Below are 19876 nucleotides of genomic sequence, written 5' to 3' on the forward strand. Positions count from 1 at the left end.
AATAGAGTTCTGCTTCTCCTTTCTCACAGAATTGCTACATCTTAGAGTGCCTCTTTTTACATTTTTCCTCTCTAGCCCAAACATTATACAAAGTACAAAAGCTTATGTGTTAGGGACAAAGACCAACTGTCTAATGTCTGCTTTTTAATAGGATGAACCCCCTGAACCCAGGAGATGTAATTTCAAATTCCTTCAGGAAAATGAAAGATCTGAGTTCTCATCAACAAAGTCTTCCTGAAAATAAGAGGACTAAAATTCCTATTAGGTGAACTCCAGTAAGATAAAGGTGAAGGAATGAGGTCAGGTATTTAAGCAAATATCGCTGGGTATGCACATACAAATTTAGGGGGTGAATTGATATAAATTTAGAGAAGAAGCTGTATGCACTTGTTGTATGGACATTTTGCTTTACAATTCCACTGCTACATGGAATTTTACGATTCTTCAACATGAGAATCTTTACACTGAATATTTACTTACATTCTCCTTTTTCTGGTATACAGTTTAACCATGCTGAAACACCCAGATAAGTGAATGAAAAGCCCTATTGATTACAAAGAATATATATGGAATATGCTGCTATTTTTCCATATTGTTTAAGCACAGACGATGCAAATAAAGAGAAAATACTATAAAAAGGAAACAAATTCAAACATTTAATGCAGTTCAATGAGTTGCTCAGCAATACTTACCAAGGAGAGAGGCCCCACAGGTCCCCCCATTCTGGCAGTAGTTGTAGCAGTGGTTGGTTTCACACCTTTCGCCAGAGTAGCTTGGCCAGCAGTGACATCGGGGATCCCCCTTCTCATTTATAATGCATTTCCCTCCATTCTCACAGGTTAATTTACAGCTGTCATCTGCAGCAAGAGCACACACACACACAGAGCTTCAACAACTCCAGCTTCTTGTGATGGCAAAGCAGAACCTCGCCTCAAACACAGCCATGGGTCTCTACCAAAATACCACTTTGCAGAACGGAGAAAGGAAACTATCCCTTCTGTTCCCACAGTGACAGAAAAATACCACTTTGCAGAATGGAGAAAGTAAACTATCCCTTCTGTTCCCACAGTGACAGAAAAAACCTTGGAGCCCACAAGGCCTGGAAAGGCTGCCAGGAGCTGTAGAGCTGCTGGGAGCTCCTGCATGGCACAGGGAAGTTGGCCTCCCTAGGATCTAAGTTAGGAAGGACAGTAGGAATTCTTGTTTGAAACGATAATTCCTAGTTTGAGAATTGGGAAACAGAATGTTGGTTTCATCTGGGAGACCTGGGAAAACTTCCCAGTCATTTTCTGGTGACCTCAGCCCTTTTTTATTAGCCATTTTTGGATCTCTCTTCCACATCCTCTGCTAACAGCCTTCTTAACTAAGCCCTGTCCAAAATATTTAAAAGGAAACTATTTTGCCTTTAAATCCTCTTCAAAATTGGTATTTGCATACAAACTTGCTCATGAGTAATATTTTCTGATAATTTCTTTTTTTTTCTGCTCAGACTGCAAATTCCCTGACAAGGGAAGCTGCCTGTTGCTCTGCAATCACAATTCTTATGGCAGCAGTGCCACCCTCTCAGTGATGAGGTGTAAGGGGACACAAACTCTGATCAGGCCAGATTCAGTCTTTGTGTAAAGCTCTTTTACACTTAGAAACACTTTGACCAGTAAACCTCTATTAATTTCAATGAACAAGGTATAAAATCACTCAATGGTAACAACAAATTAATTATAGACGAGCACACATGCAATGCTCAAACATACAAACAGCTGTAATCCTAAAGGAGCAGAAAAGCACCTTTGCAGCCCAAATCATGCTTTCAGCAAGGAGACTTCATTTGCCACACAGCAAAACTATCCTGTGAAGCCAGACTGCTTCCTAACCGATCCAGGAATTGAGCCAACATGGCTTTAAACAAGAGGGGTGCCAAAAGTACCACAAACTTTTCAATAACATATCCACCAGCTGCAGGAGCATTGCTGAATTCATCTGCTTCAGTCAAACAATTAATGAAAAAGAGTCAAAGCTCCTATTTGTCCTTTACCGGTTGAGGTCCAGCATTGAGTGGCACGGCACAGGCACAGCAGCCCCTGTGAGGTTTTAAGAACCACATTGTGTTGAAAGTTCAGAGTTCAGGAATGTTGGATGTTCTCTACCTAAACAGTTCCCTCCTGAAATAACACTGTAAAACCCAGGAATACAACTGTGCTTGTGCAGAGCCCTCCCTATGGATGCACCCAGGTCTCCCTTTCCTGCCAGTGTGCACCTCTCCTCAGAGCAGGATCTGCTGCCTCCTCTCACAGCCAGTGCTGAGATGGAGCAGGCACAAAACCTGGGGTCAAACCTATTTAAACAAAACTTCTGGAAACTGTCATCTTTCAGATAATTGCACCTTTCTACAATTAAGCTGCAACTAGGCAAAAAATCTTAAAGTTCCCGTGATGGACTAAATGGCAACTCATTATTTCATGTGTTTTACAATAAAAATATGAAACCTTGTTTGCTTTCTGGTATCCGCCCTGGATATATACACAATTGCTGTAAGAAAGTTACTTTGTATTTGGGAGTTTGAGGATGCTTCAGTGTTTTATTAATTTGGGTGGTTCATTAAATCCTTTGATGTTCCATGAACCGTTCTTCGGTTACTCATTATGGAAGTTGTTTGAATGGATAATGTAGCATATCTTATTGGAGAGAAGGTCTATTTTTGTTTTGCTTATCTTATCTGTTTTACTTATCATTAGTCATGAGTTTATGGAGCAGAACTTGACAAAAACAGAATAAATAACAGTGAAGTACAGACAACTGCTCATTTTTATGAACCTTTCTGATAGTGCATTAAAAACATCTTCTATTTCTCTTTTAGAGCAATTCCACAGAATTGAGATATAAAATTTGAGTGAAAAAAATGGAAATCACTACTGATTTCATTCTCTATGAAGTAAGTTCAAGAGTTTCAGTACAACTCTAACATGGAACAGAGAAATGGTAATACAGCAATTTTGGACTTTCAATAAAGAGGATTGAGAGATGCAGTGGAAAAGGCAGTTTTAAAATAGTATGTTAGACTTGAACAATATACAGGGTTTAATGGTGCTGCTTTGTTGTCTGGTGTTAAACACAAGAAACAAATTACACTGATTCACATCCTGAGTACAAAAGGGGATGACATGCCTGCCTTTGTGTGGGAGACATGAGCAGAACAATTCCACAGGAGAAGACAGGAACAAAAGGAATACAGGAGAAAAATACAGAAGAATTAGTATAAAAAGCTGAATACAGTTAATTGGAATTACTGAATAAATACCTTAGAAAGAAGAAGTGGGAATAGCTCTAGCAAGCACCCATCCTTGGAAAAAAACTTTTTAAAAAGACAAAATCAGAAAAGTTTCTAACTCTAGTCTTCAATGCTGCTCTGAGCTTGCTAAACTCAGACTTAAAAACCTCTCAGCTGCTCTTTTTACTTCTGAAATGACAGAGGAACATAATTTCACTTTTTATCCTACCCCTAGTCTAGCTATGAATATCTCTAACATGAAAGAAAGGATTGCAGACCATGTAATTTTATATATTCTCCTCTAATCTGGATACTTAGTCTTCTGCTGCCTTGTTTTGCCTCTTTCAATCTCAAACATCTTTAATACATAACCAAAGGGTCTTTTTTTGCCATTTCTCTTATGTTTTTCTTCCCAGTAAAATTGTTTGACACAAACATTAGTAGACTTTGGCTTATCAGCTTCATCTTTGACTCTTCCCTTTTACTGGAAGCAAAGGGAAAATCTTACAAAGAAGAAACACTGATAAAACAGTAAATCAAAGCTTTGTGGACTCTATGGGTATTTTTTTCTTTCACTTGTTCAATTTTTTTGATATTCCATTCCTCTCCCCCACTTACACAAGACACATCTTTTATTGGCATTTCTATAATAACCCTATTCTTTCTTGAGAAAAAGGCATCTTTTTTGCTATTTTCTCCCTTTTGAAGTGTCCCCAGTTTCTGGACTAGACAAGTTAAACAGGGAGATGATGTTACAGAGCACAAGGGTTGGGACCTACATTCTTTGGGACAAGGACAGTTTCCCTCCCCACTGTGGGAAATACTCATCCCAAGGGGCACAAAGGTATTTGCTCTTGGCTCTCCCTTGGACAAAGGTGTAGCTCATCCTTTCCTGAGCTGAATGCAGCTAATAAAGACCGAGGGCAGAGCTGTAACGTTGAGGTAAGGTTCTATAAATCTTCCTCTGGATGAGAGTCATACTACACCTGCCAGTTCTCCATATGCTGAAAAGCATCAGAGCAAGTTGTTCTCTCCAAATTTTGTCTGAAGGCTGCAAGACAGATGCTCCTCTTTGTTTTTTCTTCACTTGTTGGTTTTTTTTCATCTTTTTTTTTCCCTCTTAGAAAATCTGCTTTCTTTACAATTTTCAAAGGAAGAGAATGACTAAGAAAAGGATGCACATTGAGAAAATCTAACTGGCACTCATTTTCTTCTGTACTGAGAAACATCCCTCCCAACAATTACCCCTTTGTAAATACAGAAGAAATCCTGCAAACTGAAGATTTTTTTTTTTTTCAAACCAGAAGCAGATTTCTTTGAGACCCTTGTTTTTTTTTTTTTTTTTTTTTTTTTTTTTTTTTTTTTTTTTTTAATCTAAGAAGTCTGGAAAAGCAGCACAACCCCCAAGAAGATAGCATGGACCACACTGCAGTAGCTCCTCCTCCCTGAGGCAGACTTTGGGGTTGAAAAAGGAGGTACACAGGGATAACCCCCAGCTAAAGCTCTTTCTCTGCCTGAAATCTCTGTATGCAGTGGGCAAGTCCCCACAGCGACACGCTGAGGGAAGCAACGTGACAGAAATAAATGTTTCATCTCTGTTCAGAAGCAACATCAGTTCTGAGCCTTTGGAATTTTTTCCTCAGGCTTTCCACTCAACCAAAAGAGTAGAAATGTTCTGCTCTTAAGAGGAAAGTGATGAACGTGAGGCTCCAGAACAGGGAACTCTTGGAAGTGTTCATTACTCCTGCTCGTTCAGCTGTGGGACTCAATGTCTTCCTCCAGTGCAAGTCTCTCCATTTTCATCCTCTGGGTACATTTTTAGCTTCATTGTGCTACAGACAATTAGATACAAGAAACCTAATGGATGCAAATCCAGGGGTCTCTTTTAGGGAAATGAGGTGGTACTCTGCTCTTTCCTTTAGGAAAACTGAAGAGTAGCTTCTATACTGAAAAAGTTCAGCGTGTTTTAGTCAATAAATAAACCCCCAAAAGAATTCTGGTCTGTCAGTCGCAATCATCCAGGGAGAAATGAGATGGAAGCTTATCTCAGAAAACACTGGAACTTGTACTCACTTTGTTATGAAAACCATTCTCAATGATGCAACACACCCATATGTTGTAATGACTCCAGCTTTGAAATTCCAAATCAAACCCAGAAGCTGTTTCTCCTCAGTTGCTGGAGGTGCTGGGGAAACAGCTGTGTGAGGCAGTCTGGATTCAGCCCTACAGAAAGCCACTGAGGAATCAATGTTTTAAACTCCTCACAGAGGGCTCCTGAAGAAAAATAACACAATGGAGCAAGCCAGGAGTAAAAGTATGAGGAATTTTAGGACTTAGCTAATTTTCTTCTGATTAAAAAAAAAAAGGAAGAAACTGAACAATCCAATGAACAGAATTCTGAGTCGGATTTTGGGATATAGCACAAGGAACAGAGCAAGACTGAGATTACCTTGCAGTCACCAACCTTTATGGTAGACAGAGTAAGAAGAAGAAATAGAACTGGAGATGGCTGTCCCATTTTGTCTTTGCCATGTCATGAAAATCTATCATTGGTTTCCTTACTGCATTTAAAAAGGCTCAAAAAACACTTAAAGGCATTAAAAATTATAATGAATATTCAATATTCTACTACTTTCTATTGTAACTTGAATTATATATTATCCAAAAAGTACAGTTCAACCCTACTTGTTCTTGATATCCACAACTGATACTAATTTCTAAAAGAAAAACACACGACATAAAATAGCTGTGTGGGAGTATGCAAAATCCAGAACTGCTCAAAACCCAGATGACCACCAAAATTACCAACAGTATTTTGACTAACTTTGAATCAGGACTTTATTGCAGAGCAAGAGAAAAAAATATGTCTGTATAACCTCCCTTTGGCTTGTCAGGTCAAAAATACACAGTCAAGTCAGGCAGGACTTTCTGGTTTGGGTTGCTGACATCCTTAACTGTGCCAAAAATGTTTTGAAGAGCTTTAAACAAGGCGAACGTGTAGGGTCTGGAATATTTCATTCACATTTTCTAGATCTTCACCAGAAAAGGAAAACTGCAGCCCCTATTTTTTATTCTATCCTGTGTAACAGCCAAAAGGAAGAGAACCTGAAATATAAATTGGTTTTTCTTTTGTTTGCAGGCTATTAGTGACCTGCTAATGGCAAGTGACTGTCAGTCAGCCTTTAATTATAAACCTGTGTCAGTTCAAGATGCTGATCTGGGGGTCAGCTCTGATCTTTCCAGAAATCTCTGCTGGTCTTGGAAGCTGAAGTGAGTCTCAGCAAGGGACAAATGTTTAACATCCACTTACACTTTAAAAAAAAACAAAAAAACAAAACAGTGTAAAAACATTAGAGAGTACTATGAGGCAGAAGTTTCAATTCATAGTTTGTAATCTGTGATACTACAAAACTGGCAGTCTACTATTACAAAAATAGTATAGGCTTTTTCTTACTTTTTTTTTTTTAATCTATCTTTGACATTACTTGAAATATAATTGTAAACAAAAACCTAAGGAAACACTTATTCAGCAGCCCTTTAAAAAGTCATAACAGATATTGCAGCCATGGGAAGGTACTGGAAATTATCAATAAATTAAAAATGTTTCTCTAGGCATTTTCTGTCTATCTATAAAAAATTATAACAAGTCATTTAAAAACCTATTCAGATCTTTCTTTAATAAAAACACGCATTCCTGAAAACATTACCACAGCATAATCCCTCACCCACTAGTAAAAATGGAGCATTACTGAAATTATGAGTTTAGACTGCTACAAGTCACCAGTGAAAAACGAACTTCTTTTACTTTTTCATTCTCCAGCAGCTAAGTAGTATTTGTGGGCAATTTGAGATAATTTTTAGGTGGTGTGGTAGCAGCAGAAGTTCTTGACAAGTTTCCACCTGAGATGGACAAAGAGCTGACACTTGGAGGGGCAGAGAGGCAGTTCAGACTGATTTGTGTCCAGAGTTGGACAGTTTTAATAATATCACATCATGAACCAGTAAAACACAGTCCTGTTAATTCAGTATTTAAAGTGTAGGCAGTAGAGATCGGTGAGATTTTCTCCAGAGAATTATGACATTTCAGGTAAATTAATTTAATTGCTAAATTGAGCACTTTAGGCACAGAGGATCTCACCAAAATATCCATCGCTTGCACTTTTGAGCCTGGAATTAAACATCAGAAAAACATCCTACTACACATAATACACATCAGAAATGATATTCTGTGACTTCTAGAACATTCACTAATTCAGACTGGCTAAGGAATCATTCCAGTGGTGTGGCCAAGCACGGTTTGGCCTAAATTAGAGTGAAGACAGTTTTAAAGTACTTGATAATCTTTTTTCGGGAAAGATTCCCTCCCCATCCCTAAAATACAGGAAGAATTTAGAGGCTCTTTTCTCATGAAATGTGGTTTCCTGTGTCTCAGTATTAGTCATTATAGAAGTTCCCAGAAGACATATTTTCGATAAAAATGATGCAGGTTTTTTTCCTTTCTTTGACTGTTACTTCAAAGTCTTTGTTACTTGCTATGTTGCTCTCACTGCTTTTCACCATCGCTGCAGTGGTTTTTTTCTCCTAATGACTCACATTTAATTTGGGACCCAAAACACCTCAGTGCTTTTGGTCAGCATTTATATCCCTCACTTTTAAGTTTCATCTTGTATCAGCTAAAGTGAAAGCTCATTTTTCATTTGGATGAACAATAGCAGGAGAGTTGGTTTTTTTTTGGGTTTTTTTTGAGTCAGAGATTTTGTTTCTTCACTTTTCCTTTCAGTTTCAGGTAAGTGACATGTGTATTAAACAACATCACAAAACTCTGCACTCACAGCCAGTCTGGCCTTTTGCAATGACCAAAACTGACCAGTTGTTTATTTTCTGGTTTTCCTGCAGTTTTCAATACCTACCTAGGAGGCTTTGGTCGATGCACGTCCCATTCATCAATGACTTTCCCTCTGGACAAGCACATGTTGCACCAGAAGGGTTCAGCAAACAAATGAATTCACACGTCAGGTCCAAGCAGGGATTGGGCACTGCTTAAAAAGACAAAATATTAGAAAGATTGATTTTTTTTTATTATTATCTAAAATTTTCAAAAATGTGTTCTAAAGCTAAGAAAATATTAATAATCAGATACAAGAATTTTGGTACACTTCCACTTCCCAGGACTTCCACATCAGCTGCCTCAAGTCTGTCCCTCAAACAGCAGTGCAAGACCCACAGAAGGACAGAATTTATTCCATTACCAAAAAATGTATTGGTAACATGGAGTAAAAAATTTCATCTCCTTCTGGCTAGAGGGACTGTTATTCATCTGACTTCTAATTTTTTTTTTATGTCTCAGTTACAGCGCAGGTACAAAAGGCAAATTTGTCCAGCATCCTTTCAAATGAATGAAAATGCATCAAAATTATATATAAAAAAATAGGAAAATCTATTTTCAGTTTGTACAATCAGGCTCTGGTTCATATTTATACAATGTGGTTATTTTTTTCCCCCCCTGAGGTGATATTGAATTTAAAGTAATTATGCTTACTCACAGTCCATTTGTTTGTAGCGGTGAAAAATCAAGGCACTTTTTGCTTTATCAACATCCACACTCAGATATTCTACAAGGCTCTTGCCAAATTTGTGCACTCTAAATGCACCATTTTTAGGGCCTGCTCCATATATGTAATCCTCAAAAATGTCAATTCTGTGTGGATGCAGTAAACCTTGAATAAAAATGGATAGTAAATACAAATACATATTTATATTCAAATAATAAACAACTTTTAAAAATAAAAACTTCAATTCATTACTATGATTAACACCTAAGGACATTATTTTTCAGAAAGCTTGTTTGGTCCCCACAAAAACTACCTTTAAAAGCAACCTTCCTCAAAGGAACTCTTACCATTTTGCAGACAATTTAAATTTCAAGCTTTTTATCACTTTTCCACACAACTGAGCCTCAGAAACTGGCTGATCATTGAAAAAAAAAGAAAACTCTGTAGTAACAATTCACTAATTAGAACAGACTTGTTCTGCTTGCTGAACCTTAGGTACAACACTTTAACTAGATGTATGTGACAAGGAAGAAAGAGGTCATTTTGCTTCACATCAAAGAAATTATTCTACCAAAATATTTCACAGCTTTTTCCTAACATATTTGAAATGTTAGTTTTTGTACTACTTGTTTTAACGATTATTAGTTATAGTAAATTAATGCAAAAGTAATTGTTAATTCTAGCAACTCCTCATTTTTTAAATAACTCTGAGGGCCTATTAGGCCACCAATCGGATTTCCTGAGTACAAGTGGCTGGAGAATTTCACATTTACCCTCACTAAGGCAATGGCTTCTAACTAAAACTTCTTTGTCTGAGATGCGTTTCTTCCTGAAGTCATAAAGAAACAGAACCTACCATTCCTTGTGATACCTTGTGCCTGCTATTTTCTCCATTTACTCTAAAAATGGTTTTGCATTTCCCTTGTATTTACTTAATTTCACCAATCAGTCTTTATTTCTTCCTATTGTTCTTTCGTGCGACCAATGCTTGGTACTCACTATTTTGTTTTTATTAAAATATGTAAAAATTATAATGAATTCTTTAACGTTTGTTTAATTCAATGGGTCTAGTTACAAGGCAATTTCTAAACTCCCCAATTTTCCTTTGGTCCAGAGCTAGAAGAGGTTGTGGTCAGATTTCTACAGTCAAAATGATCTCACTTCAGATGGTTATCTCCATATACATAGATACAAATTGTGCAATAAAACACTATTAAACCAAAATAAGACGATTTCAATCTTCTCCTGCCCGATTAGGATTATGGGAGATTCCTCTTGGTATATTCCAGAATATCCTGGTGAATTCTGGGTTAAAACATTCTATTGCACCAGGTATAATAACACCCTGATGATTCTCCAGAACCAACTGCCCACTAAGTAATCCTCCCTAAAATATATTTTTTTTAATGTTCCTTCTCTTTTCAACTCAAATTTCAGAAATCTCTTACTTGACAAATTGTTAAAAAGCCATTGTGCAATTGAAAACAGTTTGCTTCACCAGAATCCCCTTATTTTATCAAAAGGAATTTCTTCATTCCCATTCTGTTGGCAGAATTCTGTGATTACTCACTGACCTGAAAGCCAAGCCCATTATTGCTCCCAGAACCGAGTCAGACCAACTGTTCTAAAACCCCTAAAACTCCAATTCAGTGCAGGCAGCTCTAACATCAGTCCAAGTGAGACTAAACCTAAATATTCACCAATGTTATTCAGTAATACCTAAACTTGGAGATCTGCACACATCATTGAATTTTTGTTCCCCTAAGGTAATGTTGTTAGATTACCTTAAAGCTAAAATTATCTTATCTAAAACATCTGTTTAGATAATGTTTGAAGCACTGTCTAACAAAAGCATAAAGTATTACTCAATAATCACTGATTTTTGCTTACGTAGATCCTCTGAATCATCAAACTTTATCCAAATAAAATAATATAAAATAAAATAGGAAACATGTTATACCAAGGCTCTCCATACCTTGCTTTGTGCTCACAGACACAACTGAGTCAGACCCATCGAAAAGAACACTTCCAATAACAGATAACTCAAAATCAGCCCAGAACAGGCGCTGGCTGAACTGATCAACTACAAGACCTACAAAGGAGATAAAGTTCAAATAGCAACATAAAACCTGAAAAAAAATTAGTATTTTTATATAACTCTACATTTTTTACATCATTCTTATTCTTATGTGCATAAAATGGCAATGAAAAGATTTGACTGGAAACCAAAGAGAATAAAATATAAGAGCTCCCACTTAAACTTTTTCCTTGGCTTTTTCCATGGTTTTTTACTTTCTTTATCTGACTCTGCCCAAGGTCAGCACCTTTTCTAACCCATTCTCCTCAGCAGGTAGGGCTAGAAACACCAGGTGTGAATTAAACAGAGAATCAATTAATAAAATTGACTCTACATCCCAACCAAAATCTAATGTGCCAATTACACAAGTGTGATCCAATGTCAAAAACAAGGCATTCAGGATTCATGGAGTCTTTGCATCCTGGTTCCACACGTATTTCATTATGTTCTCAATTTTATCACCAATATTTCCCATGCAGCCTTGCAGAATTAAAAATCAGATAATTTTAATTACATTAGTGCGACAAGACTTAAACATCAATACTGGCAAAACCCCCCATATATATATAAAATACAATATATATACATAATATTATATATATATTAATCTGTATATGAAAAGGAAACAAAAGAGAATAAAAGATCAATGGCATTACGAATACCCAGCCTCTAGGCAATAATTACATAGCTAAATCAAGTAGTCTACGTTTCACAGAAGATTAAATGGTTAATATACCATTTTAGGTCATGTCAAAAACTTCAGCCTGAAGAAAATATTTGAGCCATAAAATAATTTCATTCTGAGCTTTTGAAGTTGCAGTGCATCTTTAATAAGAGTGGGAAAAGTTATTTTTCTTCCTATTTATGTAAGTAGGTAAGTCAGAAAAAAAACCATCAAAAGAAATTATACATAACAGCAAAAATACTCCTCTTAAGGTCATAAATTAAGCAGCTGCAGATAGATGAGAGGAAGCGAAGAAAATCTGACTCACAGACCACTGAAATATGTTTGCATTTAAAACTCCATTAAAAAAAAGCCCTCGTTAAAAGAAACACTGGGATTCAGGGATATGGCTAAAGAGAATAATTTCTGGTGAAAGGCAATCATAAATGTGTCAGTTCTGTGTGATACATGGGATGTGTAAGGGGCATGTTTTACAAGCAGTCCCCACTCTCCAGCTTTAAATTATTCTTTGCATCTTAATGAGAAGATTTAAATACAAATTAATAAATAATTAACATTCTCAATGTATCTTTCATGGTATCAGAGATAAAAGAAGTATTTCTATTTGTTTTATACATGTAACACTCCTGTGATAGTCATTTCTGTGTAAATCCTGTGAAGTCAAGCCCAAATGCTCAGACTCTCACTCCCTCTTATTTGAAATAGGACAGGCTGTGTGGCAATAAATTTAAGAACAGTGTAAACAATATTAGTAAAGTTCTATTTGGGAGGAAATATTAAAGGTTTGAACTCTTTCTCTGCATTCTCTCTACATGTGCCTGTGCTAACTACCTGACAAAAAAAACCAAACAAAAAAACCCAAAACAAACCACCAAAACCTCCATGGATATCTATTTTCTACCATGAAATAAAGGAAGAAACATAGTAGGATGTTACTGAAGTATTTTCAGGTGGCAAATACAGGAAAATACCCTTTCCTTGGGTGTTTTGTCTGGGTTTTTTGTGGGGTTTTGCTTTTTTGTGTTTTGTTGTTGTTGTTGGGTTTTTTTAAAAAACTGAAACTGAAATCTTCCTGAATTAGTGAGTATCAAGTATTTGGGGAAAATAAGGTGTTTACCTGTAGGTCTTTGCAGGTTCTTTTGAACCAGTATCCTTCTCAGAGTACCATCCATAGATGATTCCTCTATGTGAGACCGATCCCCAATAACTGTCCAGTACATCATCCTGAAAGCATTAAACACAACAATTAAAGAACCTCAAAACACTTCAGTGACACTCAATTTTTGTGAGCCTTTCAGCATTCCTGGCAGAGCAGAGATCTTGCTTTACATGTAGGTAAACTGAGCAGGAAATTAAGTAAACGACTTGGAAACGTTTAGACAATTGCAGACATAATTTTCTTTCCCTTGCCCTGTTTTGCAGTTTTATTTGAATTACCAAACCAGAGTGGTGTTGAAGGATACATACCCCTTTTTGGGATTCACAGCAATGGCATATGGCTCTCCTGCAATGCTGGTGAGGAGCCTGGTGCAGTTTGGTCCCTTCAGCTGTCCCACATTGATGGAGTACCTCAGGCTGGTCCAGTGAGTGGTGTAGTAGCTGAACCAATGCATTCGGGAATGATCAGTCCAGTAAACATTCCCAGCCACCCAGTCCACAGCAATGCCCCTGGGCCTTTTGAACTCTGGGCACTGAAATGAACAGACGTTGCAGTCAGATTTGTGGAAATGGTCTTTCACAGCAGCTGCACAGCCATAGATTCGTGTCATTTTTTTTTTACAAACACTGCAGTGAAAAGACATACACTGGACCTGCAGGAGTTCAGCTCTAAGGATCTGCTGACACCTCCATTCCACACAGAAGAACAAGTCAGTGTTTCCAATCTGTTTTCTCAAGTTTAAGGCTCCCCACGATAGGGAAAAGTCACTTTGGCATCAACTACTTGAACTATTGATTCTGAAGCAAACAAGTGTTACGGACTGCAATTTGAAACCGAAGGGAAAGGAAGTTTTAGGATTATGCAGCTCATTTTATTCCATGCAGAACCAGGATATGGTGCTCCATCCCAAAGCCCTCAGTGGAAGCAGCACGAGCCCATCCTGAGGAGTGGCTGCCAAGGGTAGAGAAACCCACTGCATTTAGAAAACTTCATTAAATTCTCTCTCTATTCATGAATATTCACCTTCACACATAAAAGAGGCTTGGCTGATTATAATATTACATTTATCAACTGTGGACTCTCCATCATGATTTTTCTTTCACATAATCATTAAGGCTTAGCTCCGAAAGATGGTCCTAAGGGTAGGAGTTCATATTGTAAATAGGAGATTTATATGAACAAGTTTCTCTAAAGTTTACTGGAATTCCTAAAGAAATGAGCATCACTGTAAAACAGTTTTTACAACCCTTTCAAACATGAATGCAGAGCATCATAAAAACCTCAAGACCAGCATGAGATAAATAGACATACAATTGTTTGCATATTTACCTATAATGACATCAAGTTAAATTATGAACAAAACCCAGATACTCCTTAAAAAAGTGAAGCAATGAAATACTACTAAGCCACAGAACTGAAAATCAGGAAAGAAAATCCTAAAATAACTTGTTTTTCCTCAAGTGTCAGAAATCCCTAATACCACATGACATTTGTAGACTATTTTCATCAAAAGTAAAGGTCATTTCATTCTCTAGGTGAAGTAACAGGACCACAAGGGTGAATTTAGAGAGTTCATTGCTCATAAACTTCTGATTCTACAAAAATGTCATATAGATATGTCTGTTTTATAGATATGCAAAACCTTGCTTTTCTATTCAGAGGAACAGTAAAACAGCAAAATCAATCACTGCATTTACAAAACAGTATTTATGTATAAACAGTGTCACAGTTGATTTTTAAAGGAAGTATTGTGCCATAATTATTTTAATTCTTTGCTATGCAATGATGAGAGTGGCAGCACAAGTAACAAAAAGTTGGGTTTTTTTTTAATTAGTCTAGCATTTGCATATAACAATCGTTTTTCTTTCTATTCAATGAACATTCACATAAAGGACCAGCTACCAAAAAAAAAAAAAAAAAAAAAAAAAAAAAAAAAAAAAAAAAAAAAAGGAAAAAAAGGAAAAAAAGGAAAAAAAGTTTTATTTTTAATCCAAACTCCTTTTTGATCTGTGAAATATTCAGGCACCTGTGTAATACCTTTCACACCTGGAGATCTCTTTGGATACTTCAAGGATTAATGGCTTACAGTGCTGGAACCAAACGTTCTCTTAAAAGAAAAGCAGCTGACAGGGCCAGAAAAGTTTACCTTGAAACTGTTTTATGAGAGCCTGGAAAGACCAAGATGGGAGCTACAAAGAAGACTGAGAGATGGCTCCCCAAAAAAAGTGGCTCTAGAAGCAGATGAGACATCCTGAAAGGGGCATCCTACAAAAATTCCAGAACAAGGATGGGGTTGTTGAGGAATACTGACCCTTTCTCCTCAACCAAAAGAGAAAGTGAATTTCCAGTAATGCTGGGGGGAATATTAAAGATCAAATGAAGAAGGAGACAAGCAGAAAAAAAATCTCAAGGAGCCATCTGGTGTAAGAGATATAAAAAAAAAAAAACAGAGGAAAAAACCCACCAGCTGATGCTGTGCCATTTCTAGTTGTGTTCATTAAGTTACAGCTACATCATACTTCTGAGGTCTTATTCATCTTCTTACACTGTCTAGTAAAATTACCTACTGTCTAGTAAAATTAGCTCTTACCTAATAGCTTATTTGGATTATGCTAATTTTGAAGAATAATTCTGCATACAAAATAAGGATGAAAATACAGGAAGGAAATCACATTAATGTTTTCTACAGTGATTTTAGCCCACTTTGATGCTAATTATAATGCACTACAACTTATTAGAAAAATTTGGGTTTGAAACCTAATTGCCTTTCACAGTTTGGAACTGTCTGCACAGTTACAGACCAACGTCAGCTTAATGGCTTTTGATCAGAACTGCTGTCTTTTGTAAATTCTGTTTTCAACGTAAAGAACTAATAACAAAAAAAACCCCTCCAAATAAAAAAAAACAAAGCAAACAAGCAAACATAAAAAAAGAAGCTGCAGTAACAACTTGGGTCTGGAAACCTTTCTCATATAATGGTAAATTACAGATTTGCAGCCACTAAAGTTTAGTTTGACTGGAGAAAATGCATTGCACATGCAGTAGGAACATGTCCCTTTGTAATGCTCAACAGGAAGACTCAATGACAAACCTCATTTGTATCACAAGCACATGTGAAGAAGTATTTTATCTTATTTATTTTGCAGATATTTTGGGTATGGAATTATTGCAGAAGGAAGTAAAGGAATGTTTTATTTTGCCTAAGTTATCTTTGTTAAAAAGTATACATTATCTAATACAATGTTACTAGAACAGTAAAAAGAAATGAAAACAAAAACTTTTAGACTTTTGCCCACTGAAACACATTTTGTTGAGAGATGATCATCCCAGTGGGTGCAGTGATTCACCAAACCACCACTTGCATTACATAAAGTAGGCTAATTTATAAATCCCAACCAGCTGATTCCAGAGTCTTCTAAGCGTGTAAACTTCATCCAGACACAGCTGTAGCTCTGAGGCAAAACCATAAACTCCTGGTATTTGGAGAAAAGGGGCTGGAAATAGTTCCCATTCACAGGGATGCACTGGGGCAAGTGTTGGGGAACACTTGGGAAGTGGATGCACCACAAGAGTGGTTAAGGGTCCTTGTGAAGCTCTCAGAACACTGGGGCTGGAATAAACTGACTGGGTACACCACAAAACCTACGCTCTTCTTCCTGTTATAGGGTATCATTATTTTAATGCTCATCTGTTTGTCCTCTTCTATAAAATAAAGCACTTGAGTTGAAGTGTGGGGTCGCTCCGTGCTCGTTATTCACCTCAGATAACTTCTCCAGCTCTCTCCAAGGATTAGGCAGCAAACAGCTGCTCCAGTTATCACCAATTCACTTTGACTGCCTGAACTCGATTGGGATGAAATCCTCTTCTGCATCTGCCAATAAACTCTGAAGAGTTGATATTTACTATTTCCTTTAATGCTTGAATTTGTACCAGTCTTAAACCCTTGTTCACAGAAAATCAGGAGAGCTACTTAAAGCTATTCTCTGAGGAAGGCTCTTGATATGCTAATTCCATGGAGCAATTTCGGCTGAGATGGATTTTTGCATTAATGTAATTACCTGAAAATGCAGGTGACTTTGTTCAAGTTTACTGTCCTAATTTACATATCAAAGTCTAGATATAAAAGTAATAATGTAACCTTTGAAAACTTACCCATTAAAAAAACTTGGGTTAAAATTAAGGAATTCTCAGGCTTTTTAAAACCAAATTTCTGTGACAATATTAAGGTAACACTATAAAACCAATTAACCTATTGATCAGCTGCAAATAAGGCAACAGTATTTGAATATTAATGAGATAACACTGGGAAAAATAACTGAATGGTAAGGCACAATGAGAAGCAAATGTTTCACACATATAAATGAGAAGTGTCCAAGATAGATTCAAATACAGCTCATGTATTTTCCACATTCAGATTTGTAAAAAACCTTTGTCTGGCTTGGATCAAGCATTGTCACAAGGACCTACCTGCACTGGAGACATGAGGGAACATGGGGCATAAAGAAAAACATAATTTCTTCAACATCTCTGAATCAAAAAGGAAGTGACTAAAAGGATATTCTTGGATAATGGCAAAAAAGGATATGAAAACCGAAAAATATGTCAGTACATTAGGAAAACAGTAATTCTAAGAATATTTCACCTCTATTAATTTAAACACGGAGACAATGAGAAATCAGCTGTGAAAATTTCAATCCCTGGACTATGAAGATGTCTGAAGGAAGCTTATGCTCAAATTTATGGACCTCTAAGAAAGAGTTAGATCCATTTGAGAGGCTGTGGGTCAGCAAACTGATCTTACTACAGAATGCATCCTCAGATTATCCAAAAAGAAAGAAAATAAACAAAACCCACCACCACCTTCTCAACACTAACTTCACAAGGCTTTACACATTCATTATTTTCCAGTTAATAACTCGACACAGAGACCTGTTTGTCAGGATTTTTTAAACAGAAATTCACGCCACATTTAAATGAGAAAAGCTCCACAGTTGAATTACTCCACATCTCCAATACAGGTAACCTTCTGCAAAAGCCCAATGACAGAGCTGACCTACTAGAGATCCTCAGCATTATTCTGTACTTCAGATCTACTTTCCACGTATTTTATCTGAACAAAATCCAGACTCCTCTGCTGGGCAGGTGCAAGTGCTGGTTTTCAACTACTCTTATAAAGAAGCCACGACAGACTCAGGGTATCTCCAGGGCTCACTGGTGCTTACATCCCGAGGCTTTTTGCCCTGCAGGTGTCAAAGGTCAGGAATGCCATTCATTTGGAGAGGAAATCTCAGATGGAATGTGCTCAGGAGTGGTTTCAGGTGTGTGTGAATTCCAGATGAAAGGCTGGGCTGCTGTTGCTACTCCTGTTTATTCTGCTGGGTGTATAGAAGCAGTTGTGGGATGGGAGGTCATCACTGTTACCTCTCCTCACTTTAAGGAAACATGAAACAGCCAGACAGGTGTCTTTTCTAACTGGCCAAGAAAAAAACTAAAAACTCTACTCTGCTATCAAATTCAATAAAGACTAAAAAACCCAACATCTAAATTTCCAGCAATATAGAAACACCAATGTAAAGACCACATTGTTATCTTCAGTTCAGCAGTTCGGTTCAGCTTCCTAGAGACATTTGCAGAAATATTTTAGGCAAAATGAGTAACAATCTACATTTATTTTATTTTCAAGTAAAGACCACTTGAAATTACCCAAGCTTATGAAAATCCATGTTTCTGTTGCTAAGTCCAAACTTACATTCATGCTTATTCAAAATAAGGTACTATGCACTTCAACAAAAATGGGAATAAAAATGGATCATTCCAATGTTTAAATATGTGTCATAACTTTGCCAATATTATTCTTTATATGATCACTATAGAAATTCAGCTTGTGTTTAGCCTAGCTCCATTTTCTGTCTTCCAAGGATTTGAAATTCATGGCTTTCTTCTTCTGTGTACTATATTTTTCCCTTTTCTCTATTGAAATAAAAACATCTTGATGGTACACAGACATTGAGTTATACAAGCTTCTCATACAGTGATTGTCTCTCTGTTGGAAAGTTTTTTAAATACTATAATTGTGTTGTCTCAGAGAATCTGTCAGCCTTGAACAGAAAGCCTTTAGTAGCCACATAGATCACTGAAATAAAACTATTCTCAGATAGAAAATTTAATTTACTAAATCAGCCAATGCTATTATAGAAGAGTCAGAACAGAAGCATAAATTGAATGAAATTTGTGTGATGTAATCTTGGATTTTGATCACTTACTATCAAGCCACTGTTACTCTGCCTTCTCTCTCTGTCGTGAAGTTTTCTGTAGAAAATCCCTCCTGGATTAAACTGAGTGCTCCAAACAATCATATCCCCTTGAAAATATGCATCCATTCCAGTTATCCTTGAATTGTGTTCAATATGTGATATTTGCTGATGAGCATCACTGTAGTTGAATGGATATGCAAAACCCAGGATGTCAGTGTCATTAGCAACATAGAGAACTTGATCTTCAGAGCCTAGGGATTATTATAATGAAACAAAAATAAGGTAAATGTCAACTAATGCAGAATCACTGTGTTTAACTCAAGTAGCTTTTTGGTGTTCAGCTGGTATCATTCCTGATGTTAAAATCATTTTCTGGTTGTTGAAGACTGCAGAAACACCTACACCTGGGGCAATAAATGCAACTCTTGATATTCTGATATCAAGATATTCTGATATCAACTTCAGTGCTCTCCAAGCACACAGTATGACACACAGACTATATTTTAAGGAGTATGTAATATAAGAATGGGAACATTTTTAAGCAGCAAAAACAGAGGACATGCATTCAGCCCATGTGACTCCCATACTTTTCTATATGCATGCTGTCTTTAGAGAGCTCTAAATATATATATTAAAGGAACACAGCTGTCAATAGACATGTTTTTAAAATGCTCAATTAGAAATTAGAAGTGGAATCATTTTATCTGTAGTGAAGTTTTGAAATTGACTGCAACAGAACCTGTGTCTTAGATCTCATTTTAGACAACCAGATGCCATCTTCATCCAGATGTTGTAAAGCATATTATTCATAAGAAAAAGTTTTCTAATATCAATTCACTGAGTTTTCAGAAAGTTTAAAATCTCCTTGACAATTTAGAATTTTA

At 36.7% G+C, this 19876-nt stretch overlaps 1 protein-coding gene across 1 annotated transcript in view; it reads right to left on the reverse strand.

Annotated features, from left to right (window-relative positions):
- The window catches only part of LRP1B (LDL receptor related protein 1B), a 271488-nt gene that overhangs the window by 33539 nt on the left and 218073 nt on the right, over nucleotides 1-19876 (reverse strand). The window contains exons 71-77 of the mRNA XM_066323173.1: nucleotides 19002-19243; nucleotides 13047-13270; nucleotides 12697-12803; nucleotides 10793-10909; nucleotides 8809-8982; nucleotides 8176-8301; nucleotides 693-857 (exon numbers count right to left, since the gene is read on the reverse strand). Coding sequence (XP_066179270.1) covers nucleotides 693-857; nucleotides 8176-8301; nucleotides 8809-8982; nucleotides 10793-10909; nucleotides 12697-12803; nucleotides 13047-13270; nucleotides 19002-19243 — 1155 coding nt within the window. The remainder of the gene's footprint in view (nucleotides 1-692; nucleotides 858-8175; nucleotides 8302-8808; nucleotides 8983-10792; nucleotides 10910-12696; nucleotides 12804-13046; nucleotides 13271-19001; nucleotides 19244-19876) is intronic.

This window comes from Sylvia atricapilla, chromosome 7 (assembly GCF_009819655.1).
Source record: "Sylvia atricapilla isolate bSylAtr1 chromosome 7, bSylAtr1.pri, whole genome shotgun sequence".
Classification (NCBI taxonomy): Eukaryota; Metazoa; Chordata; class Aves; order Passeriformes; family Sylviidae; genus Sylvia; species Sylvia atricapilla.